The sequence below is a fragment of the Scatophagus argus genome, chromosome 22 (genome assembly GCF_020382885.2).
Source record: "Scatophagus argus isolate fScaArg1 chromosome 22, fScaArg1.pri, whole genome shotgun sequence".
NCBI lineage: Eukaryota > Metazoa > Chordata > Actinopteri > Scatophagidae > Scatophagus > Scatophagus argus.
The window spans coordinates 15,854,347-15,881,276 of record NC_058514.1 but is presented as its reverse complement, the minus strand read 5'-3'; the positions used below and the strand labels follow the sequence as shown (position 1 = coordinate 15,881,276).

The following is a 26,930-nucleotide window of genomic DNA, read 5'->3' as shown; positions in this document are numbered from 1 at the left end:
GCGGTTCTCAGCAGAAAAGCTCTCATAATCCCACTGTACACTACCTGCCTGGCAGCAAACAGCGGACAGAAGGAAGGTTAGCGGCTTGAATGGTTGAACCAATCATGTAGCAGCCAAAGAGACAGATATGAATCTCAAGTTTAAAGGAGAGTGAACAAAGCAACTGTTAATACAATTAGCATCTCAACTCTATAGGGTGATAACAGGCCAATGTTGCGTTAGTGGCCAAAAATCAATCAATCAATGGTTTGTAAATGGTGGGTCCTGATTCCGCCTCGGAAACATAGTGACTCAGTGCGTCGCGTTGACACATGCGTATTTGCCCTGGGCGGTTTGTATAAGAACGGTCTGATGGGAGGAGTTGCAGAAAGTTATTTAGAGTGGTGTGAAGGGTCCTGTGTGAAAGCCAAACCACAGATGTGACTGATGTCAACAATGAACTAAAAAGCAATGGAATCACTTATTTGTGTATTGGTACTGACTGATAATTCAATTCATTGTTTTTTTTTTAACATTTCTTTTTCTTTTTTGGATATTTCACTAAACATACTGCCCACCAACTGCACTCCAGGAGTTTGAACCTGCATCTCAACTTTTATTAGTTGCTATGACAAACAGTTTTTATAACCCTGATTCCAAGAAGGACTCACAGAGTGTTGTGAACATTAAATATTTTGTCTTTGTCCTAATTAAAAATTGGTTGATAATGATGTGCAAATCATTGTATTCTATTTTTATTATTATAACATAAGGTTTGCTTTACCATAGTTTATATATTTTAAATTAAAATGACTACTTAATGGAGATTTCCTCTACACAAATAACCTTGATTAATCTCTTTTTGCTCCCCTCAAAAAATATAATATAAAATAAAGCTAAACTGATACTTACTCAACTTGCCTTACGGCCCCCTGCCCTCCATACCATCAGGCACTGACCTCCGTCTCACCTTCAGCCTCAAACTGAACTGCAGGTGTAACGACGCTGTCACAGGTATATAGAGCATGGAGAGCCCTGTCCTCCCCTGAGGTGGGGGCTGTGTGTTACTGCTGATAGCGGTGATAATTGGACAGTGTGGTGTCTATAATAAGACTCAATGTTAGGAGCTCCGCTGGGGACTGCTGCACTGGATTACACCATGGAAGGATGTAGGGCAGGGCATCAGGGACTGTACTTTGATTATGAGCCACCAAAATAGGTATACATGTGTCTATGTGTGCGTGCGTGCCTGTCTGCGTGTGTGTGCGCTCGCGCTTACTATTTGTCTTCTTGATTGAATGTATGTGTGTATTTGTCTGTGTTTTTGTGGAAACTAGTTCTCTGATTTTGTGTGTTTGGGTACGTGCCAACTCTTCACCAGTTTTCCTTTAAGTGTGTGTATGTGAGTCCATCTGTGTGTGTGTGAAAAGCAGCACAAGGTCAGAACAAAAGCATGCGTCTGCATTCCCCAGGTGTGTCCCGTTCCAGAGAACAGCACCTAGTGTATTCCCAAAACAGCCTCGTTCTGAAAATTACTGCTCAACCCACCTGACGCCAGCCAGTCGCATCAGCACGCCACTCGTCCTGTCTCCACGGAGACGCCATTACATGTGCCATTAGCTGGTATTGGAATGTTTGGAAAGTTTGGAGTGAGCTTGAGCGCAGGAGTGTGTTGGATGTAAAGTAATCTTTTCCTCACACTGCCATCTTCATTTCTCTCTTGCTGTTCATCGTCATCAGTCTCACAGTTTTGCAGTTTTCTGTATAGGGCCCCACTTGTTTGCACGTTGTTTTTGTGGCTGCTGCAGGTGTGTGAGAGGAGTGCTGAAACAGTGGACTACATGCAGTTTCTGGGGAGCTTCAGACGAGCTCCCGCGGCCCACAGAGCCTGCAGCAGCTGCAGCAGTATGAGGTACACACAAACAAAGAAAACACCGCACTGCATTTGCATTTTTAGGCGTTTGGTGGCAGCAGCTGAACATGCTTTAATTCTGTGTGTTTGTCTGTGTTTTTTCTCTCAGGCGTGGCCCACAGAACACTTCCATGTCCCTGGCTGACATACAGAAGCATCTAAAAGAAAAGGTGTGCACCGTCTGTTTACCCCCAGTCACTAAATGCTTGACGGTCAGTTGTTAAAAGGTACACACTGGTCAGGTGGTCAGGTCCAGTTGGCATTAAGCTGCAGTTGAACTAGAAGCTCAGTTTGAAAAGCTTTACTGTTTAAAAGTATAAAAATATTTTAAATATATTAAAATATACTGAAGGACAGAAAAGGCACATAAGGAAGTGCTAGCTAGCAAACATGAATGTGAACAATACAATTCAACATGAAGTCTGTGATAATGTTTTTTAGGAAAGAATTGCATCTATGAAACCTCATGAATACACATATATTTTTCCACCCAAAACCTTCTAACCCCTGCGGTCAAAAGGAACAAATCTGATGCGACCATTCTGATCATTTTCAGATCAAGATCAATCTCAAAGGTGTCTCCAATCTGCTTTTCACTTTTTTGAAGAGATTATGATTTTCAGTGTTGTTTGTCTCCTCACGGATGAGCACATCTGCGCTATGTGAACATACCTACTGAGTGATGTAGTGAACCAAATGGCTATGCTGTACAGCTAGCAGCATGGCTGATGCTTGTCATGTCAGCAAGTCACAGCTGAATATTTAGCTGATCCAGATGAGGAAAAAAAACTGCTAGCATTGCTGGTCAAACACACAGTATTTATTCCTTAACAAACAGGTCTAACTCTGTAGGGATCCTTTCTGTAATATTGTCAGGCACTTATAGCGACAATCTCTGCCTGTGAGAGGCACAGAAAGGCGATTACATTTGACTGGCGATCGGATCTAACAAATAACTTATAAATTATGTGAACCGCAAATTTTCTATTACATGACTGAAAAAAAAGTGGCGTCGTATTGTTCTGGTGTGATCCAGCAGCACTACACATATGTGCATGAGTGAATTATTGCTTTAAAATCCATTAGTGCTTCATTGTCACAGTTCTGGAGTGAGCGCTTTGAAAAACAAATGAATGAAATCTTCTAAACACTAACATGACTCACGCAGCATCCTTGGAGTGTGTGTGCGTGTGTGTGTGTATGTGTGTGTGTGAGAGAGAGGGGGTGATTCATGTGGAAGATTGTGGGACCAGCTCTGGCAGAATTCAGGCTCTACGTAGGAAGCATGACAAAATCGACTCTGGATTTGTGCTGCTTGTGTTCCACATATTAAACCAGGCTGTTGATGTTGTTGTCAAACAGGAAATTTACCAAAGCCTCTCTGTGGATACATGACCGCCTGGGGGCTATCAGCGCTGTCCTTATCCTTATGACATGCATACGTGTATGTGTTAAACTGTATGTTTCCCTGTTGGCTGTATTCAGGAAAAAAACATCTCACAGCCCACATCCTTCAGTCCACACAATACACTTTTATTTGAAGTCCACCCATGTCCTCCTCTTTCTACATCATGCCAGTCTTTCTGTGAATATATTCTGGATGTGTTCATGACAATTGACATCTAGCAACAATAATATGGTGCCATCCGTGGCTAAAACAAAATAAGAATATGTCAGGGTAACCCACAGTGAGAAACAAATCAGTCTCGTCAGAGTGTTTCACTGCATAAACTAAACTCTATATATTGATGGAAAATGCAAAGCTTACGTTTCTAATGGCTTTTGCCAACAAGATGATTCAAAATCATATAAGACATAAGATGTGAAAATGTATGAAGAGAAGATATGAAACAATGAATATGGAAATGAAATATAGAAATATGATAAAATAGAATATAACAAACAGTAACACAAACTGTAACTTCTATCAGCTATGTTCTGCACAACTCAAGAATCTCCCGCAGCAAATAAGAGGTTGCTTTATGACATTGCTCTAACATTAAAATTAAATTTAAACTTTCACTTTTTGTTATTATCCATTGATGAAATTAAAGACAGATTTCAATATGACATCAGAGCTGTCTCGGCCTGCTGCTGATGTGATACAGGACATTCACAAACTGATCCAGCAGCACTACACATTCAGTTAGCTAAGCTGTGGCTTATTTTTCCCTACAGTATGACCTATACAATAACAGCTCAAATCTTAATCCACTCGTAAAGAGGACGAGAAGGGTTGCATGATGACCTCCAGGTGGTAGCCATTTGACCGGTATGAAGAAATGCTATGTTCTGTTGAATACATACCAAATATTGCCATAAATGGATTTTGGGTTTTTGTTTTGTGACAGATATATGAAAATACTTCATATATTGTCCTGAAATTGTTTCATGAGATGCATGAGCAGAACACTGCTGCTGCTGACTGGCGGGAACTGGAGTACATCTTTGCTGGTTCTTCTCTCTGCTGTGAGTGACATTAAACTGTAGCAAGCAGTGAAGTATGCAAATCGCAGAACAGTGAATGTGATCAATAACAAGATCAATATCATGAATAGTCACATGGGTTGGTCAGTGTTGGAGGAGCATTATCAAAGAGAGAGTCTGGAAACCTGTGTGGCACGGAGGTGAAGTGGCCAGCACCGTGGCGGTCTGGGCTCTTCTGTGTGGAGTTTGCATGTTCTCCCTGTGCCTGCGTGGGTTTTCTCCGGGTACTCCGGCTTCCTCCCACAATACCAAAAACATGCACATTAGGTTAATTGGCTACTCTACATTGCCCCTAGGTGTGAGTGTGTGCAGTGTGTGGTTGTCTGTCTTTATGTGTCAGCCCTGCGATTGACTGGTGATCAGTCCTGGGTGAACCCCGCCTGGGATAGGCTCCAGCCCCCCTGCATCGGATAAGCGGTAAAATGGATGGATGTCTGCAAAACTATTGACAGCTCAAACTAAAAATAAGGTTATTTATTATTTATCACCTGTTATGAATTTTTGACTCATGGAAGTTTTATACTTTTATACTTGACCTGAGAAAAACAATGTAAAAATCTCAGACGTGAGCACAATTTAAAGTGTAAGGGCTGAGAGGGAACAAGCAGAGAGAAACACTATTGCTGATATTCACTGGGGTGGATGCCCTGGAAGTAAACCTGGGAGCTAGAAAACTTTTTTGACATATGTGCCAGGCGAGCATTTCTCATTGGACTGAATAGGCACCATCATTGGCTCCGGTATTCAGTTCTATACCTCTATGATAGCAGGGCTCTGAACTTCACAAGCAATTACAGTAGCTGATTTAACAGATTAGCACACTTAAAAGAAACTTAGAAGTTTGACTGTGCGTTGACTGTGATGCTTTCATACTGCTCTGATATCATGCATGTTTATTTCCGTAAACATGGACAGAGATTGGTGGAACACTCTGGTGTTTTCGACTCTCCCAAATTCGCTACACTTTTAAATATTTGAATATTTGAGGTCTTTTTTTCTTTTTTTTTTTAGAGTGCCGACTATTGCGACATAAATTCCAGGGTGGATGCCCCAAATGTAAATTGTCCATTGAAAGAAGATTTCTTTGTTTGCTAAAGGCAAGTCAGTTCAGTTGACAGGAATGGGATACCATTTATCAGCTGTAGATTTTGACTCATTACTGTAGCTCTTATGGATGGATCTGTGGGGCTTTGGCTTCATGAGGTCACACAATCTACCAAAGCAGGGCAAAAAGACTGCTGTTGATTCTCACCTTTGTCCTTCTCTTGTTCTCATGTTGCCATTTAAAATTTACCTCCAACAAAAGCTGTTTTGTCATTTTTCAATCGGTATATTTTTCGTGCACGGCTGATTGTCCAGTGGAACTCCATCATGGCACCAACTGCAGTTGCTAGGAGACTTGTGACGCAACAGTAAAGACTCTACGCAGGCTACTTCCTTCCACCCAAACGAATGCCACTTCATTTCATGCCATTTACAAATCCATCTCCGTAAACACTCTGACTTCTGTTACTAAGACAAGGAGATCTGTTGTCATGGCAACATGACGAAGATGTTGGCCTACCCAGGTAGTGACCTCTCTGTGGGACAAAAAAGAGGCTCTGAGTCACAGAAAGTTCTGATGAATAAATAAGATATTCTGAAGCCTGTTTACGGAACAAACAAAGCCACTGGGGAATCCCTCTCTGCAGTGTACACAGTTTTGGTGACTTTGATCTCTGTCAAGATTGTTTGTCAATTACTGTAATAAGTGTGAGTGTGTAGGAATTTGTGAGTGAGTATGCATGTGTGTGTGCGCGCGGTCACTGTCTGATGACTTGTCTTGGAGGACCAGCTGGGCCTGATAATGAGTGATGCGCACACACACATGATGAAGTACCAGTCACAGCTGTTTACCCCATGCGCTCGCCTCACTTATCAATATTCAATTAAGATCACTGCAACCCCCCAACACACACACACACACACTTTTAACTGAAGTAGCCATCCAAGGGTGAGATGAAGGATGTTTCTCAACTGTTTATTAACTCCATCAGCATCCTGATCTCCTCCTCTCTGGGTTTTATTCATTAGTTGTGTTGTTTTGGTGCAGGTAAATCTGACAACATACATGTAAATACACTGATAATCAATAGCTTAAAGCAACATTGTGAGTCACTGGGATGCCTGTCAGTTCTACACTGTCTGTAATAAAGGCATAAAAAATACTCCAAAAATAAAATCTAATCACATCACTTCTGCAACAGAGGACGACCTTTATCATATAAAGTCAGGTGTTTAGGAGAGAAAATCATTTTGTATGGAATTAAAGCTTGGAAGAGTTGAATATTTTTGAGCAAACCAACACTTTTCAGACAGCTGTGATTTTTTGCTTAGTTAACACAGTCAGACAGCAGCAGAATTGTGTTAAAATATTGCACAAAGCAACTGAAACAGGACCAACATGCAATCAAATTTCTGTCTGTTCCATGATGGATGAGTGTGTTATGCCTGTCAGTTTAATCCCAATTTGGGAAGTTGTAACTAATCTTTGTCTGTCTGTCTGAATCTGTCATTTTGTGAAAAAAGCTACAGTTGTCATCTGACTTAGGTGGCTAAGACTAATCACATCAGTTTTTCTTTTTTTTTTTTTTGGTTTTTGGACAGGATTTGTTGTACTGGTTAACTCATTTTACAGCAGCCTCAGTTTGAATGCCGTTCTTCAGTTGGCAGACAGCTGGTTCACAGTACATTTTATGATACCTGATCCCTTTTAGATCACATCCTCAGTCATACTGTGCACCTTCTTAACAGACATGTTAGAGTCCCGATTCATTTGGTAAATTGTAGGTTTAAAAAGTAGGTTTTAAGGCCAATGAATGGCACAATTTAAAGTTTGAATTTATATGGGTTGTCAGCAATAATGTTACATTATGTTTATTTAAATATCCCTATTAACACTACATACAAAATCTAACCTATAGCTAATATCTTTTGGTGTTATGTTGGAAGAAAACCTATCATCCTATACTACTATGCTCTGCTCCAATCTTTAGTTGGAAATGAAACATCATTTGCTATGTGTTTTATAGCGATGGGGACACTGCCCATCACTATAGGGCCCATTCATTTTCTGCAAACATCAAAATCACTTTCACTGCTATGCGGACGACACCCAGGTTTACCTTTCAACCAATCCCAACTCCACACTCCCACCTTCCTCCCTCACCAATTGCCTCCTTGAAATAAAATCCTGCTTCACTTCAAATGTCCTCAAATTAAACAGCATTAAAACAGAACTTCTTCTGACAGGCACAAAATCCACATTAAAGAAAGTCTATAACTTCTTTATTCCCACTGATGAGTCCTCCATCTCCCCCTCCCCTCAGGTAAAGAGTATGGGGGTCATCCTTGACAACACTCTCCTTCACCTCCCACATCAATAGTGTCACCCGGTCCTCCTACTTCCATCTCTGCAACATCAACCGTCTCCGTCCTTCCCTCACTCCTCACTCCAATGCCGTTCTTGTTCACAGCCTAGTCACCTCCCGTTTAGACTACTGCAACTCCCTTCTGTTTGGCCTGCCACAAAAAATCCTCCATAAACTATAATGATGGGTACACCCATCACATCACACCCATTTCACAATAGCTCCAGTGGCTCCCCATCACACATCACATCAACTATATAATACTTGTCCTCACCTTTAAAGCCATCCACAACACCCTCCCGCACTCTCAGATCCTCCTCCTGAGATCCTCTTGGTGGTTTTACAAAATTTCCTGTTCAACAGAAGATTTTACTTGTTGCTAAAGTAACCACTAATTGAGCTCAGGCTCAAGCAGCCACTGAACATGACCAGAATGAGACCAAACTCAGGCTGAGGCTAATTTGACCACACAGAATCCAGTACCGATGGGGTTTACCATTAGCTTGGCTAGCCATGCAGCTAACATTAGTGGTCTTAGTGGTCCTATTAGCTAACTCAAAACTGCTAAGCCAAACTCAGCAAGTAAACCACCTTGATAATGTATTCCTTGTTGCTGCTGTAGATGCCAATCAATAACCGTGACAAGTCACTCCCTGTCTGACTGTTTTCACAGCAAACATGTAAATATGTGGAATCAGCTTTTCATTTCAAAGAGACTTTAATCATGACCAAAATCATTTTATGACCTTAACCTCGTGGGTATTATTGCCACTATGAAAGAATCCTAACAAGAGTAGAAACCATTACTCAAAACTTGATCTTAAACTTGATTCATAAATGTGAACATGTGTTTGAGCCTAAACCTAACTAAACCTTAACCATATAGTTTTCACATCATAAAACTAATATCTTTTCCAACAGTGATTTGTAACAGTTTTGGACGACTCAGGCAAATGTTGTTGTCCTGGGAATCATATCAGAAAATGCGTCTTTGTATCACTATAGGACATGGACCAATATGGTATTTTGTCATTTTATGTGGAGGAGTTGTAACCTGTAAATGGGGTATCGGGTCAGAATTCTATAGCTAAAAATGACAAATACAGGACATTCTTTAAAAATGTATTCTACTAGAATAGTGTCACACTAGTCAGGGTGCCTGATTGGATTCTTAAATATCATCAGGATGTCGTGAGCTATTTTCTATCAATGTTATCAACAAACACTCTGTAAAAATGGCTCTCCTAATACCAGTCTCTCTCACAAGCAGTTCCTGAAACCAACATAACAGCAGGAAGCTTCCCATATGGGGATTCCCTGGAGTACATTTTCAGCAAATCAGGGTCTGTGGTTTCATTTGCATCTATTTCAGGAGCCACAGCATGAGTATTTCTGGGAAGCCCTCTTGTAGACCCTCCATGTTGTCTAGGTTATGTAGTGCCTTTGTATTACTAATGTTTGGATAGGGAGCGACAGCAGCAGAATGGTCCCAGAGCCCCTTATTATCCCTCTGAGCTCCACTTTAATGCCGCCTGTCTTTGGCACTCTGGAGCCCAACCAGAGAGAAATTAGCCCTCTAATTGACAGACAAAAGAAAGTTCATCTCTGCGCTCTTTTATGATCGCTGTCTGATCTCCTCTTGCTTTCGTCTCTTTTCTCCTCTCTTGACGCTCCCTCTGTCACTTAGCGGTTTCCCTCCTCTGCTCCTGTTTGTGATCTGTCTCCCTTCATTCCCCTCCAACTCTCGGGCTCTTTCTATCTCCCCCTTTCATCCCTCCTCTTCAGAGAGCCGTCCTATCCCTCTGCTCATCTCCTTCCCATAATTCATAGTGACAGGAAAGGTTAGAGAAAGCACGACGGAGCGCTGGCTGACAGAGAGAGGAGAGTCGAGTGTCTTTTAAAGCCTTGTCGTTACACACTGTTTACAAGTCAGTGCAGACTGAGTGAAATTACTGAAATGCAGCTTTGTTCGTGGCATTAAATAAACTTGGAGAGAAAGTGTTGCTATGCGAAGATTAGTGCTATACTTTTATCTTCATTATAACATGGCTATCATTGTATTATGCTCTATGATGCAGGTTTCTTCTGTCATTAGAGTTTTATTTGATGGTTTTAGGGACCACAGTGGTAGATTTCAGGTTTCTTACAGGAAAAGAAAAGTTGGTCTAAATGAAAGAAATGACCCACTTCACCTTCCGTATTCAGAGACAAACAGTATTTACTAAATTCAAACATGCAGATGAGGTGGGAGGCTGGAGGCTCAAACACATCACATTAGTCATTACTCTAATTAAGCCCAGCTGAGAGGCTTTCATGCCTAACAAATCAGTGAAGATAATTTTCTGTATTTAAACAGGTCAGTTGAATTAAGCAAACCAGTTTAAAAGATCCGGTAATGTAACATAATAATAGTTTCATTTACGCAATCTAAATCTGTGCTACTTTAGACTGACTTGTTCAAAACCGATGATGATCTAAGTGCTATTTCAGAGGCTTCTCACCAGCCTGCCAAAATAAAATTCTATGGGAAATTTCCTGAAATCAAATTTTGTTGGAATTAAAAAGGGATGGTGTTACGACATGGCCTCAAGTGATATTAAAGGGTTATTTAATCCAAATTACAAAATCGGGATTTTCTTGTCTCTTTAGCAGTACGTGTATAGCCTGGTAGTTTGCATCTTATTTGCCCAGGTTTTGAGATAACAGGCAGCATAACAGAATTTTAACCCCTGTTTCTTACTGTAATGCACTTTAGTAGTCATAGTACAAGTCTGTCTTTATGTGCTTGTTCTAGAGATGTTCTGAGTAATTTCTCTGACCTTTAAACAAGAAGTTTAAACTTAAGTCTAGTTGACTTGTAAAAAAGCACTTAGAAAACCATCAATGTGGTTTCTGTAATGACATGCCACTGTTGATTTTTTTTAAGGCCATTGACCTTTTAAATTTGCAAGAGATATTAGGAAGAGAAATGTTGAGAACACACAGTAATCAAATGACTATCAGACCTCCACCTTGGGTCACGGCTGTTGAGATCATAGTAATCAGCTGAGAGGCTAATGCAGACATTGAGGAAAGACGGGCATGCAGGGCTCGCTGGATTAGCATATAACAGGCCGGTAAACAAAAACAACAGAGCTTTCATTAATTAAGGACCAAGGGGCTGGGTGGGCAGACGGATGGGCGAGGGCTGCTGAGACACTCCGAGCACGGCACTGTGCCAGGCCTCCAACCACGCCAACCAGAACACAGCTGCCTAATGGAGCGCTGGCACTGCTGACGGACGGGGGAGGGGGGAGAAGAGGAAGAAGGGGGGTGGGGTGGGGTGGGGGGGCAGGATTGGAGATAAAACCTAAACAATCAAGGAATTTGTAGGAGGAAAAAGGCAGAGAGAGGCGTGGGCTGAAAGACAAAAGGGGAAAGAAAGAAAGGGAAACAAAGTTTGCAAGGGAATTGAGGAGAGGAGGACACAAAGGCAGATAAAAAGGAGAGGGGGAGTGTGTACAGAGGGAGAGATGAGATGGAGATAGAGATGGAGATTGGATGATATCCCTCTGTCTCTGTTCATTAATACCGTATGATCTCCTCTCTCCCTCCTTTGTGATTTTAACACATTTCTAATTAGCACAGAATCCTCTAAGTTGGAGCAGGAGGGAGGGAGGGACAGTGGGGGGAGAGAATCATATTTATATCTGTCTTTAATAAATTCACTTTCATTTGATCTTTTTTTAAATGCACGGGCTGCTGTGCAGTGCCTCTTCCCTTTCCCCTGACTCTGGCACAATGAAAGGTGGTGTAAATGCGGGGCTAATTGTTATGCTTGTAAAGAAGCTTGCACGGTAGCTAAAGTTGTTAGATTACACGAAGCAGAGATTTTCAAAGTTTTACTGCCGTGCAAAAAAAAAAAAACCTCATGTCCCCTGTGATTAAGAAGAGTGCTGGAGAAGAGAAGAGAGCTAAATTATAGTAACACAGTCTGGTGTAGTGAAGGAAATAGTGAACTGTAATGTTTCAGAGGTCAGCATCTAGTATATATTTGCTTGACTCTCTCCATCTGCTCTATTTTGTGTCTTCATAGAGACAATGTCAGTGCAACAGCGCATGAGGGAAGCTCCCTCCACGCCTTTCACTGAGACACTTGGCAGCTCGTCTAATCAGAGTGCAATTAGATGGAGACTTCTCTGGGCGACAGAAGACTCTGATTACCCAAGAGTCACTGGGGGTATATTTAGTATCTGTGCTCTTGTTCCTCCGTGGTTAGCGTGGCGCCCCGGAGCTATGGGGCGAGCTCGTGCATGGCGGAGACATTGGAAGGCGGGACAGGCTGGACTTGGCTTGGGCACTCATTCAGTCTGACTGAGTGACTGCAACTGAGCGCTAACAATGTTAGTCCGATCCAAATCCTCATCATCCTGCTTCTCAGAGTGTCAGGGTGTTCCAAATCACACATATATCAAGTCTCTTTGTGCCTGTAGCTCCTCAGTGCTCTGCTGCTCTGATCCGCCAATGTTCTATGTGTGAGTTAGACTCATATATTGGTTTGCCTGTAAGGAGAGGAGCCAATATTGCACCCTTCACTAAACGAAGCCCAAGTTTGTGAGGAATTAGGAGCATTTTGGATGGTTCTGCAGCTCATGATTTATGTGCAATGCCGATGTTGAGCACCAATACAGTTAGCAGTGTGTCCTCTCTTTAGGAAGGTGGTAAAAGTATTGAGTATAGGGAAGTGGATGGGCATGAACAAACTTTCATGGGGGATACCAGTGTTTGGACCCAGACACAGACGATTAGTTAACGTTTGCCTTTTCATTAACTAAACATTATCTTTTTCTAACCTTATTTATATCATATTTGACATGAGTAGACATTGTAGACAGCGAAAAGGTAAAAAATGTTGAACAATAAGGTCTTGCACAGCCCTTTGTAAAGCCTTTTGTTAAGGCAACTAAAATTACATTAAGGTAGAAACCAAGAGGTGGGAAGTTTCCAGTGTCAAATATACTTTGTTCATGTAATCTGACTTCCTCCCTTTAGGACTGTGAGATGCAACAGTAATTATTTTTACAATGAGGCTGCTTGTCAGGAAAATGTTATCATACTAGATTAAGTGTTTGACCAAACAGCCAATATATATATTTTTCTGGTGGGTTCAGTCTAGCAAGTGCGATATTCTTATTCAACACAGAATTCATGAGGAGGAGGTGTAGCTGGATCATTGGGAACACAAAACGCCAGAAACAAAGGCTTGTTTGTGGTATCTTCTGTGAAGATGCATTTAAATGTCCCTACGGTTTATCCATATATATTTTATAGAAACGTATTCTGATCTGAAGCCCCATTAATAGGGCAGCATCACTTACCTTAAAAATGTTGTCATTTTGGAACAATCTTTTAAATCTTGCTTATCAAGCTTGTCAGACCAACTGGGGTGAGTGGTCTGGTTCAAAATGGACAGAAAAAAAAAGTATAATTCAAATCTGTACAAGAATGACCCCTGTGCACCTTCTCCTGCTTGTCCTGGGTCCTCATTTAATCAAAATCCTTTAATATTAATCCAGCAACAAATGTTTTTGAATTTTTTTTTTTTTTTTTTTGCTCCCTTACTTTTATGTTTTTACACTCTAAAAATTCTAATTAACCCAGCAATTAATGAGCTGTCAAGTTGTCATGTGAATTTGACAGTGACATACTTTTAGAATTATTTTCACCAGCAAGGATAAAGTGCCAAAATAGTATCTATAAAAACAATGATTCAATTTCAAATCTTTAACCTTACATATAAACAGCATGCATATGTTCTGGAAATATCCTTATTGCAGTTGGAAACATAGATTTGAGACACTCTACTTAGAATAAACTTCCAGGTGGAATTAAGTTATGCATTTTAAGGTTTGCAAATGAACACATCTATTGGCAATTTCAGTGCAGTACTGAGGCAATATCCTTCAGATCGGATCACCTCTAAATACACCATACACCACCAATTTTCAGTCATGAAACACAGAAGCACATCTCTAGCTGCAGTTCTGAACCTCAGTGTGCGTGCTTTAATGACCCAGAATCCCCCCTCAGTGCCCTCCCTCCTCCTTCTCATTTCTCTGTTTTATGTGTGTACCGGCGGTCTTTGCATCTCCTCTTTGCTCTCTTCTACCTCATCAGTTGTCAGCACTTTAGGGAATTGGTTCGGGGTTCCACAGATCAAGGCACTCGTGTCAATAACCATGTTCACAGAGATGAAAGCTCCGGTGAGCCGAGCCCAGCTAGTCGGTTGGGTTCAAGAGTTCACGGGTGCCGCTGAGGTGTGGTGTTGCTGTTGCTGTCAATCATTGTGTGTGAACCTCGCAGATCGGAAGCAACATGAGGACTGTGATCAGAGTGTTCCGCTTGTTTGACTACAACCGAGAGGGGCACATCCAGCAGCACGAATTCCGCCGCATCCTGGACAACTACTGCATGCACCTGTCAGACAAGGAGTTTCAGAGGTAGGGGTTAAGTGTCTTTACCTCTGACATAGATTTGTGCACCAAATCTGTGTGGCAGCATGAGCAGGTAGTCAGTGTCGCTTCCTTTTTCAAAAACCACACGTACAAGCACATAGCTCTTGAGAACTGTTTCCAGTGAATGAATGTACAGCACAATTCTGACAGAATGATTGTGTTTTATTACAATTTGTTATCCCGATGAAATGCTTCAAATTTATTTATGCATAATTTCTATCAGCATGAATCACATCGTAACCAGGATGCCAGTCGCTGAGCGAGGAGATGACATTGCTAAAAAGAATTCCAATATGGCAGAAAGAATGAAAAGCCAGATGATCAGCAAGTTGTGAACATACGCAGGCCAGGACGGTGCCCTGGTAGATCAGCCAGCAGAGTGTGCTCCTCATATACTAAAGCAGAGTCCTTGGCAGCAGTTCTGATCTGGGGCCTTTTGGTACTTGATTAAAAGAAGAGTTCCTCTTCCGTCTGCCCATCTTTGTTTACAGTGCGATTAGCAACTTCTTTCAGGTGCAGATGACATTTGCACTAATCCCTATAAAGAGATATTGGCCTATGAATGCATCTAAAAAAAAAAAAAAGCTAATAAAAAGCTCAATTGTCATGATACAATAGTTGACGGGCACTGAAATTGCATGTTGGCCAGTGCATTCTGTCTCTTTTGCTCTCCACACAGACATGATTGTTTCCGGCTTCCTGTACGATTTCATCAAATCCTCTTTCTCTCACGCACAGATGAGCATACACACTTTATTACATCTGAGCTGCACCGTTCAAAACATAAACTGAACACAAAAAAGTGCATATATGTAAACAAATCTTTTTTTAAAGTGTGTTCATATGCTACTGTTTTACACACAGGCACTCAGACACACACTGTCAACCAACCAGCACAGGCCCTGACTATTTCCAGTATTCCCTGTGGTGGGAAGTTGTCTGTCGGAGAGGACGGGATCACTAGCACTAACTTTGTGGTCAGCCTTTGTTTCATAAAGAGAGAGAGCTAATTGACTTTTAAAAGTCGGGCCCTGCAGTCAAATCCACTCTAGAAACGCTGCTCAACTTTTTTGATGCGGCTCTAGAGGATTGTGTGTGACAGGTTCATTTTCAATAGCTTTAATTGGTTTTAGCGCCCAGGACTCTCTCTCTCTCTCTCTCTCTCTCTCTCACACACACACACACATTTGCTCTGTGTTAGAGGAGATAAAGTCAAGCGTTTAGCATGACCTTTTTTCTCATCTCGTCATTGACATAGGCATCTCGACATCATAGGTCTCTTGTCAAACTGTTAATTTAAACATGAATGTCCAGCATCTGACTGCTTTTTTTTCTAGGTTGTGGAAACACTACAGTCCCAATAACACATCCAGCATTTCCTACGAACTGTTCCTGGAGAAGCTAGGCTTTGGAGACAGCCATAACTTCAAGATTGCGCCAGTCTGCACTAAGCTAGGTATGGCTACAGTGGATTAAAATGTTGATTTAGAGAATATGACTGAGGGGGAGCAGTACTGAACACAAACAAGATACCAAGAAGAGTTTTATGGGTTTACAGACATACTAACTGTTCTGTGATGCTGTTGCACAGCAATCATTTAAGCTTAACACTATTATTAGTGTAACTCTGGTTACTGAAACTGTTAGTGTTCATTGTTAACTACCTAGTTTTTCCTGGAATTTAGTTATCTTTGGGCTGTTGGTAAAGTGAAAGGGACAGCGACGGCTTCCTCAATGATCACCTGAGTGACCGCTACAGTCATTAGATAACACAGTGTTAAGTAGTTTTCCATCTAAATGCTGACATGCTGGCAAAGTATAAACCAAAGTATAAGTATTTAAGAATGTAGGGTCAGGGTGATCACGGAAGTTCAGCTATTACAAGTGAAACGTGAAAATCTGAACATAGAGAGAAAATCTTAGTATGGCAGTGGAGGGTTTGTCATGGAAGAAAAGAGTGCTGGAAGCCTGGATGTCTTGCTCTGAAGAAAAGCTTTATTGTAGCTTGAGCTCAAGGAGAAAAGAGGAATCATCCCAACAGATTCTGTGTGTCATGTCATCTTTATTCTGAAGGGACACTCCCTGGTACTTGTCTTTATACAGTTTAGGAAATTCTGTAGATAGTTTAGCAAAGTCTTAGAATAAGTGATAGAGATATTTCACTCAATCTAACTTGTTTTTGATGCTTGACAATAGTTACTGAAGTCATTAGAATTTAATCTATGGTTATCATGGATATCTGCAACAAATCCATCCAATTAAATCAGAGACATTTCAATCTGGACCAATGGTGGACTGACAGTGTCATTCTCTAGCTTGGCTAAAAACCTACGCATGATTTGAACCAAATCCAAAGCCAGAAGCAAAAGCCAGTTGTTTTATTTTCTATTTAATCCCAAACTATCTTGGCTATACTTGTTAAGTAAATACTAGAATCAAGAGTTAATCTAAAGATTGTGTTTCATAGAGGTGTCCAGCCGTGGGACAACTCCATCTGAGAAAGTCAAACAGAGAAACCAGACACCAGAATGTCGTTCCAAATCATGTGATGCCTCATCGGTCTTGCCGCACAGGAAACTGCGGTCTCTCTTCTACAACAAGGTACAGACTTGTATGAATTACTTTGTGTGTTTAATTCCTCATGTTTGCATGTCACCATCTGGCCCTCTCCCCTGCATTATCCTCTTCGAAGACAGAGGGCTAAATTGGCTCTAAGTGGCACGTCAGGATGCAAACGGCAGAGGGAACACTTCTAATTAAAATGTTTGCCCAGAAAAATCAGCTCCTGAGTTAGTGTGTTAATCATGGCTAATTTGCGGGAAAGGCATTGAAGTCGAGGCTGGCTCTTCTTTCACATCCTAGAGCTGCACTGGGATGTACTCCATGGCAACAAAAAAACGGAGATGACTCACTTCCTGTCCTTATTGAGGAGCCACAGGCAATGCAAGAGAGAGATCTTTCTCTAAAATATGAATGTACATTACTGTGTTCTTCTACCTGTCAGATGTGTATGAACTCTACCGCGGTGTGGCAAGCGCTGCAGGCCTTTGACACCACCCACACTGGCCTGGTAAAACAGGATGTCCTCAGGGCCGTTCTTAGCAGCTTTATATTCCCCATGAACCCTCACTCCCTCCAAAAGCTGACCAGCCGGTAGGGAAAATTTTTTTACTTATTTATCTTTCCACCAACCAACAATGTCCCAAAATCTTAAAATCAAGCTATCATCTATTCTCTGTAATATATTTTTCATACATATGTATGGATTATGTGTGTGTGTGTGTACAGCTATGGTGTGGAAGCAATAGGGCCAGTGAAGTGGAAGCACTTTTTGGGACACTTCATGAGCCCACTTCAAGAAAAGGGTGACACGTGTCTTCATTGTGACAGGTTAGTTTGAAATGATGTCTTTTGTGTTTGTAGTGATGAGTGTTTTAGTCACCACACTGTGGAGTTCGTTCACACTCGACATGACGCTTTCTGAATGAATAAGGCAGCATGCATGACTCTGCAACTGCTACGCTCGATATTATTTTAGACAATCATGTGTGTGCCATGGTAATAGTGCTTCAAGTGCACTCAACTGATTTTCCTTACTTACACTGCAACCCTATTGCTACCCCTAACAGTGATAGTGAATATTTTCTTTGTAAGGGTCGGTTCCAACATTTTTAAATGAACTATTCCAACAAAATCTTCTCAGTGACAAGAGATATGGATCAGGGTTGAGAAAATTGTGGTTGGAGCAAATAAGTAATAGTTAAAGTAGTTTTAAACTAAAGTGAATCTGGGCAGCCCCCATAAAGATTAAGCCTGATTTTTGCTCTGAATAGGTAAGCTGCAACTAATTTAAGAAATTTCTGCCAGACTGGCATGCAGGTTGAGGAGGATCATGACACTAGAGGCAAATAAGAGACATTAATATTTTAAGCTTGTGAAATGATGTTCACAAATAATTAAGTGACCTTCATAATTGCAGCATGGATTTATTTTATTGTTTGGGTAGTATGCAGTCAAGAGAATCACTGGCAAATATATTACTGCATCAGTGTGGGGTGCAGAAAAAAATTAAAATGCTTTGCACACTGTCCCAACTGTCCATAATGTCTGTTAACCCCGTTTCCTCACTCATACATGTCCTTTAAAGTAAATGGAAAATATAATGGCCAAATAACAACACATGGCGTAACGTTATGTTACCATAACAGCAATGCAGTGCAGAAGTTCGTGGGGACAATGAAAGAACATTAGAAAACCACAGTCTGGTGGCTTTGGAGAGAATGATTGGTAGCATCCTCTTAAACTGACACTGATTTTAGTAGGTGAGCCTTTTTTTACGTGGAGGAAGTGTGTTTTGCTGACGCTTCAGTCCACAACAGTACATTTATTCCTTGGTTTCCTACCTCCTGTTGTGGAATACAAATTTGATGCACTTGGTGGATTGTGTGAATGACTCTTGAGATATGCAAAGGACATACAAACTTACATACAGACAGATAGAAACTCCCTCCTTTATAGTTAGATGTCAAAGGTGTCTAATTATACTCCTTCTGAAAGTTAGTCCACATTCGTCAGCCAGTAAGAATCTACAATTCTGAGTGGCAGGACAGGATGTGAACTATGGTGGTCTCTATTAAAGGTGGGATGAGCGATTCTGAAGACAGATGATCCCAACCAACGTACCACCCCATTGTTCCATACATACTGCTTTGCTAAATAAAAGGCACGCTGCTCTCTGCAATTAGGATCGGCATGAATGTCGGGACCATATGCGAATAGCCCAGCCAAGTATTGATCAAATGGATGGCTATTGGATAATACATTATCCCTTTATAATGTCCATGGTACCTTATTGTTTTTTTAGATTTTGGTTTCCAGTTCAACTGCAAGGTGCCTTCGTTCAAAACTGTTGAGAAGTAAACCACTTTTTGTAATTCTTGGCACTCAAGAATGTTATGGTTTCTGCTCCCACCAGAGCCATGGCAGAAATTCTTAGAGACCTTTAGGTCTTGCACAGGCAAATTTATAGATCATTTTATTCAGAAATTCAACTCCAGCTGTTAGTCCCATATGAAAATTTACAGAAAATGTATTGGTGAAGGTGCTTAAAAATATAAAATTCTCTAAACCTTGAGGTGCTGGTGATATAAAGCAGTGCTTACTGGCCAGAAAGAACAGTTTGGAATTATAAAGAATTAATGGGAATATGTCTTTTCTGACAAGCCATCTTCTTTCCTTTCCTTTCCTTTCCTTTCCTTTCCTTTCCTTTCCTTTCCTTTCCTTTCCACCTTTTCTAAGGAACTTTGAGCATTCTGCCCCAGATGAAGACAACTTGAATCTCCAGGACATGTACCTTCATCTGAAAGAGATCTTCCATTTGCTGGACAAGGTAGGAGTCAGGACTAAATAATAGATGAAAATTGTCCGATGAAACTCTTATCTGTACAAAAGACACACTGAAATCCTTTCAAACCCCTCCCTTATTTGTGCAGTCTTGCAAAAAGTGTAGTAAAAGATGAGACAGAAGTGATTTTGAATGTTATCAGACAGGACACATGGGAGTAATCTCACCAGATTGCTAAGAGACAAAGGCACATGCTCAGGTGTAAGCTTTAAATATAAATGCCAGACAGCGTTACAGATGAACCAATCATCATCCACAGCTTTTTGATGGCCATAAACATGATTAGATGATTGCATATGGCCACTGGTTAGCCACTCAGTCACTAGCCATATGTTCGTCTGACAGCCAGTCCCTTCAACACGCCTCCGCATCCAGTTCTGCCTCTTTAATTTCAAATCAGTCTACTTCAGCTGGATGAAACTTTGCAGTTTGACTAAACTTTGGAGGTGGGGTGGGGGTGTAGGGGGGGGTTGAATTTTCCATTAATCCACAGTTATGTTTGATGTTGCTGCCGCCACTCACAAAACAACAGTCGGCTTCCAAATGTGTGTTATGTGTGTGTGTGTAAGTGTGTGAAGCCTCTCCCAGATATGAATCACGCATATCTATCTGCCAGAATCTCCTCCTTTTAATGGCATGGGAGGGAAAAAAAAAATCCCTCCATCAACTGTTTTAATAATCTATTCAGCGGTGGGAGATCAAACAAGAGTGTCCTCACACCGCCAGCCAATAATGAGGGTTTTCACTCAGGCAGGTTCTAAGCCAACTATGGTTTTTAGACAATCTCTAGGGAAACATTTAAGAGCTCGGAAGACTTCCGATGATTCACATTGTTTGTGTATGATATAAACATACACATCAGATTGAAGCACTTTTGTGCCAGGCTATAATTAGTACTATCATAATAATACAGTGCATTATTTGGCACATAAATATCGTGTAACATCACCTCAACAATGAACGAACACAATACCATTAACATATTTACTGTTAACATAATCCAGCAGAATAGCTCATCAGTATGAAGACTATGTAGTTTGTCGTATGTGATTTCTCTTGATGTCTCTTAACGCTCTATTTCTGACATCCTCCTTTAGACCATTAGTTATAAATCTTCATGTGTTGGTTTAATCCAATGTGTAAACAAGGCTATGATAATTTATGTTTTTTGGTAAGGTTTAATATGCAATATTGCTGTGTTACGGGCATTTCTGGGCACTGACAATTCCGATTACTTGTTGTAAATGCTAACTGCAGCTTAGTGGCAACAGCCACAACAGCAAACTTGTAATTACCTTGAAAGAGAATGCTCACATAACTTTCCTTCCCAGAAAGAGGCAGGCTGTATCACTCGAGCAGACCTGAGACACTTTCTGGAGAGACCAGGTGGGACTCAATTCCGGACACCCGAGCCTCGTCTTCGTCGTTCACAAATCACAGAGCTTCTCAAAGCGCTGGACCCGGAACACACTGGGCTTATCCAGCTGGGCAGCCTGGAGAGACTCAACCCCAGCATCACATCCTCTCCCACAGGAAACATGACACCGCCACCCTCTCCTGCTCACACGTCTGAGCCCCTGGATGTAGGCGAGGAGACCGAGGACACTGCTGTATGTTTGTATAACCATTTGCTAGTGTGTGTTTGTGTGTGTGTGTGTGTGTGTGTGTGTGTGTGTGCCCACACTCCCTACAGAAGTTTCACACTTCCATTTGGGGCCATAAATGTGTACTGTGTTATTTGATTATTTTTTTTCTCAGGAGCAGCAAATAACACCAGATGAGAGGCAGACCACACAGTGTACCGATAAAGCGTCTGTGGCATCTGCTTCATGGAGAACAGTGAGTGTTAACACAACATACTGTGATCAGATATCACCCCTATCACACATAGCTTACACCATGAGATCAAACAGAGAAAGAAAACAGAAGAAGAGATCAAAAGAAAAAAAGAGGGGTTAATAATTAATACAAAGCTTGTGTATCTGGGTGTGTGCGTGTGTTTGCTGCATTTCTGTGTGTGCACTGTGTGTGTGTGTTTGCACCTAAATATTAAGGTGGAGAAAATACTGCTGGACAAGTTGTGTGAGCAGCTCAGTTCGGTGCTGGCAGCTCTTGAACTGTGTGACCCTGAGCACACTGGATACATCACACAGGAAGATCTGAAGAAGGTCTTAAGCTGCTATGGCATGCCCATCTCAGACACACACTTCAATGAGTAAGAAACACACTCAGACACACAATGCAGAAATCAAACCCCCAAAACACACACACCAACAAAAAATAAACAAACAAGTGAATGAATCCCACATAGACATGGAAAGAACACTATAGGGCCACAACTTGCTGGGTCAACTTAAAACTCCAGTCTTAGTAGGTGTTAAACTACAGTGTTTAGCTGAGCCACTGTATATCCCATACACACGTGCTCATTTGTTTTAATTAAACAAATAAAGTTAAGTGCTGAAACCAGGGGTCAATTATCCTAGCTTAGCTTAGATATAGAGGGGGAAGTAGAAAGGCTATCTCCAAAGTAAAAAGAAAGAGAAAGGAAAAAAATAAAGTGACTTTCAGCATCTATCAAACAAATACATCTTCAGCAAGTAATGTGCTGAATTGAACCGGAACATTAGTGCACCCAGATATTCTTTGCCAAGAAATTGCTGTGCACGGTAAGGGGTAATGCTGATGTCCACTATCAGGAATTACTGCTGCGTGTCGGATGGTTCTGGCTTCCCTAACATGGTCACTTAGGAAATAAAACATAAATTATGATCGTTAATTTACATTTTCCTTTATTTTGCAATCAATTTATTTAAACTTTTTTACATCCAGAACTCTGTTTCCCCGGTAACACCTGAGAATTTGTCTAACACCTGGAAATATAATTACAGATCCCTTAAGGTTCCCATGCAATGGAAATGTGGTTCATTGCCCCAATAAATAGGATGAACCTTAGACACGAGCTGGCAGAGGGAGGTATATGTGGTTTGTTCCACTCCTTCTCAGCTGTGACCCTTAAGGTGTTACGTACGCTGTGCACAGCCGACAGTGAATATGATTAGACGATGGAATATCTAGCTATTTCAGATCTGTCATGATCAGTCTCAGGATTTTCACCAACAAATGACAGCCCATGTGCAGCCTGAAGTAATGAGTTAAACAGTGAATAGGACGTTAGATGATTACTTATGTGATAGCCTACAAGTTCAGAGAAGCAGTGTAGGCTGCTCACAGCTTGTGTGTTACGGTCGCCATCCTGTGGTGAGGATGAGGCACAGAGGGACTACACTCAGTGGCAGCATAGAGAAACTGAACCTATATGCAGACAACTGTGCCGAAATGCACTGCAGGCTGCACTTAGAGCATCAGCTGTCATTGATGTCAATTTGAAATTAGCTTTGTTTGAAAATGAAGAATGCTTTGACTTGCAGTTTTTAGAGTGCTTTATTACTGTAGCTGCACGTTTTGCCAGACAAGAACCAATGGAAATCAATATCCTCTCGGAACATTAATGAGATGTACCTGCCACGTTTATCTGATTATTGAGTCCCTCCTTATACTGGCCATCTTTGCCTCTTCTGATTAAGTAGCTTGATTGACTGGAGGATGAACACATCTTTCAACTGTCTTTGTCTGCACTTTGAATTTTGAACTGCCACACACAGGTAGAAGGTCTGATGCAACACTAATATAAGTCGCATGTAAAGTCCGCCAGTGCCAGAAACTCTGAACAGTTTAGCTGCGTTTGCTGGGAAAGTTAAAGATTTCCTACAAATCCAGCTCACATTTGGTGCAGAGGCGATGAGGCTCAGTGACAATTTCACTACCTTGCAATGAATGTAGCGATGTCTCAGATCTATTGTGGGCAAGATGAGCATATTTGAATGGCTTTTTAACTCATAGATATCTTCTGAAACCAAATTAGTGTGCTATTTCTGTGAAGTTTTTTCATTCTGTAACGAAAACATATCTGCCATGCCTTTTTACAGTAGGTAGGTTTTGGTAAACATATTGTTTTAAAGAGGGTTTCATTTATTATAAAGCTGCACTAATAATAATTTTCTATTAATTTCAATTATTAAACAAATAACTGCGTCATTTCTATGGATGCGTCTTTGCCTTGTTTGGGCCCATTGTTTTGGCTTTATGACCTGTATTTTCTTTTATTCAGCAAAAAAAATCTACACACTCTGCCCAGCACCAGACAGCAAAGTAAATAGTGAGCCAGTTTTTTTCAGGTGATGGTGGAAACTGAAATACGGCTTAATGTGAATGTTGGACTAACACTGGTGTGATGACCAGAAATATGGCAAATGTTTGCCAGCATGTGGGCAGAACAATTGTGAGCTCAGTTAAAAGAAAGAAAGAAAGAAAAAAAAAGCTAAAATGTTCATCCTGGTCAAGTGGTTAAGTCTACACAGTTTACAGTTCTTCATACATTTAAGTGATCAAAAATGACTGCATAATAAAACCATTAGTTTGCACACTGTCAAACTTTGGATTGGTGTTTCCAGGCTCTGCAAGGCCTCCAGCTCAAGACCTGACAATTCTTCTAAGCTGGTTTATTACACTGGCTTTCTCAGAAACCTGGGAGTAGCAGTAACAGATGCACAATCCACATCCTCCTCCCTTGAGAGGTGAGTCTCTCTGGAGTTGTATTCTCTGGTTCTGTGTAGTGCTGTGGGTTATGTTTTTTTAATCCAGTTTGTTCCACCTCTAGAGGTGGTCTGAAAAACAAATCAGTAGATACTGTGTGTGATTCCACACGAAAAAAGGCTCTCATTAGTTTGCCATCAAATCACCTAAGACACACTAGCGCCACCTTTCAAGAACTTGTCCAACGTTCTGACATGGACAATCCATCAAATGTCAAGGAATTGATTGGTCACTACCTCTGAATCAATGTTTGGTTCTTGAGGGGTAGAAGCACAGACTTGTAACTTCCCAATCTGTTCAACAGACCATGCACATCAACTCAGGTGACCCTGCAGTCAGTCAAGGGACAGCGACCTCCCTCGAGCCTGCAGGTAGGTCCAGACCCCTGCAGCATTCTGGACATTGTTTTCCAGAGGATGAAAGCGAGGCTAGAGCAACGCCACACCAGCCTGGCTGACCGCATCCAAGCCATCACACACAGCTCTGATGGGACGCTGTCAGAGACAGACGTACGAAAAGTGAGTAGGAAAAGGATAAACGCTACGTGACCATATCGACAGCAAAGTAGACAAATTAACCGCTGCCAGTCTGCACATTGATTTGTACAGGGCTATATATGATATATTTTGTTTTTTCAATTTGTATTTAAACACAATGAAATAGTTGAAACTGTTGACACCGTAAACTGCAGATGGAAGCCTCCTGTTACCATTTGTTCTGCTTTTTTTTTATTAACTTTTTTTTTTTATTTTATCAGTTTGGCTGATAAAATACATGCTAATGATTATTAAAAATGTTATTTGTGCACAAGGTAGGTAATTAGCTTTGTACAAAGTGTGACCTGTGATAGATCTAAGATTTGGGAATGCCCCTTTAAAACTTCAACTATTTGTATTTTATATAGCAGTTTTCTATTTATTGCATAATTTACAATCAAACCACATGCAGCTGGAGTACATTGTGACTCCTTTTACACCTAGGCTGGATTCCAGTGCAATGTGTATAAAGCCTCCAGCAGCAGGCACAGTAGCATGTGTGCAGAAAGCCTGACTATTATTTTAGTGAGCTTTAGTGACACCAGATGCTTGTGAACTCTTACACAAGCAGGTAGGTAGTGAAGTCAAGTCTACTGAGAACTCTTAACAGCAAAAATATCCAATGTAAAAGAGGCTCAAATGGCAATAATTGGATGCTAAAAATAAAAAATACACATGATGTTCGATAAAGCTGTCTGAATCAGTCTTCCTGTTTGTTAACTGTTTATGGAAAGGGCGTTGTGTTGGATTTGTGAGTCATCACATACTCCTACCTGAGCCTCATAATATTCAGTTGGTATTCTGTTGTGTTTCACCCACTCAAGATTCTGACTAATGTTTACTGGGATGCTGAACTGAGAAAAAAATCAAATTAATCATGTTTGTTCACATGGCGTGAAGAATTCCTTTTAACAAATGCTTATATATGACACAGGAAATACATATATTATTGTGTTTTCTTTGTTTGATTTGTTTTCATTTAGAATTATTAGACCTCCCATAGCTGCTCAGTGAAAGATACAGGTCAAATTTCCCAGTGCACCTGTGACGGGGGGTGGTTCAATTCAAAAATTCAATGCAAAAAGTCAGTGCAACCCGGCCTGAAGCACAGTGCTGCGCAGCAGACCACGAAACCTGTCCTGCTTTCTTTTCTTTTGGCCCCAGATAATAGAAGACAGCTGGGTCATGTTGGACGATAACAGTTTCAACAAGTTCACTGAACTGCTTGGCTTCAGGGATGGATGGATCAACTGCTCGGTATTCCTGCAGAAGTATGAGGGTGAGACGGAGAAACAGCAGCCAGAACATCTTGACCAGCGGCGTCAGCAATCCCATCAGTTCTGCATGGCAGGGTTTTCAATGCTTAAATAGAGATTTTAAAAATCCCTTCCTACTTCCCACCAGGCTCCCGTCCCCCTCCACTCCATCTTGCTTTGCATCCAAACTCCTACCCCACCCACGGTGATCAAACATAAGCCCCCCGCTTCTTGTAAAATGATGTCTTTCTTAGCACATGAGCCATTGGAGAAATCATCCTGGATTATAAATAGAGTAAGAGTGAGCCTCTCAGTCTCTCATTAGCAGAGCAGAGAAGTGCACGGATTCAGAATCGCACTCATTTCTGCTTGTTTGGGCTAATTATGTGCTTTGGAAGCAGAAAACAGAGCAGCAGGGCATCACTCTAATTTGTATCATCTGAAAAAATAAATAAATAAAAAGAAACACAGTAGTTTGAATAACAAAAAAAGAGAGAAGATTCATTAAACAAAGCCAGAATGTAAAGTTAGTCATGTTTGCGAGGCATACAAATTGAATTCCTAGATTTAGAATGTAAGTGTGCTTCTAATTAAATGTAAATTAGGTCAGGCAGTTAAATGCCCAGTGCGCCTGCCAGACATGAAGGGCATTCTGTGGTAAAAATACACAAATAATTCACAAAATGGAACAAAAGTTGCAATTTGTTGGGTATTAATTCCCTCACAATGAATGGGGATGTTGAAGCAGTTAATTGTGAAGGAAATATCAAAACTTTTGTAAGTCAGCATCTGTTTC

At 41.1% G+C, this 26,930-nt stretch overlaps 1 protein-coding gene across 1 annotated transcript in view; it reads left to right on the top strand.

Annotated features, from left to right (window-relative positions):
- efcab6 (EF-hand calcium binding domain 6) overlaps window positions 1–26,930 on the top strand; it is a 43,200-nt gene that overhangs the window by 4,135 nt on the left and 12,135 nt on the right. The window contains exons 3-16 of the mRNA XM_046379217.1: window positions 1,788–1,891; window positions 2,001–2,061; window positions 14,131–14,267; window positions 15,620–15,738; window positions 16,750–16,883; window positions 17,287–17,435; window positions 17,571–17,672; window positions 19,581–19,671; window positions 21,018–21,296; window positions 21,445–21,525; window positions 21,741–21,901; window positions 24,201–24,323; window positions 24,647–24,860; window positions 26,043–26,157. Of these exons, the coding sequence (XP_046235173.1) occupies window positions 1,788–1,891; window positions 2,001–2,061; window positions 14,131–14,267; window positions 15,620–15,738; window positions 16,750–16,883; window positions 17,287–17,435; window positions 17,571–17,672; window positions 19,581–19,671; window positions 21,018–21,296; window positions 21,445–21,525; window positions 21,741–21,901; window positions 24,201–24,323; window positions 24,647–24,860; window positions 26,043–26,157 (1,870 nt within the window). The remainder of the gene's footprint in view (window positions 1–1,787; window positions 1,892–2,000; window positions 2,062–14,130; window positions 14,268–15,619; window positions 15,739–16,749; window positions 16,884–17,286; window positions 17,436–17,570; window positions 17,673–19,580; window positions 19,672–21,017; window positions 21,297–21,444; window positions 21,526–21,740; window positions 21,902–24,200; window positions 24,324–24,646; window positions 24,861–26,042; window positions 26,158–26,930) is intronic.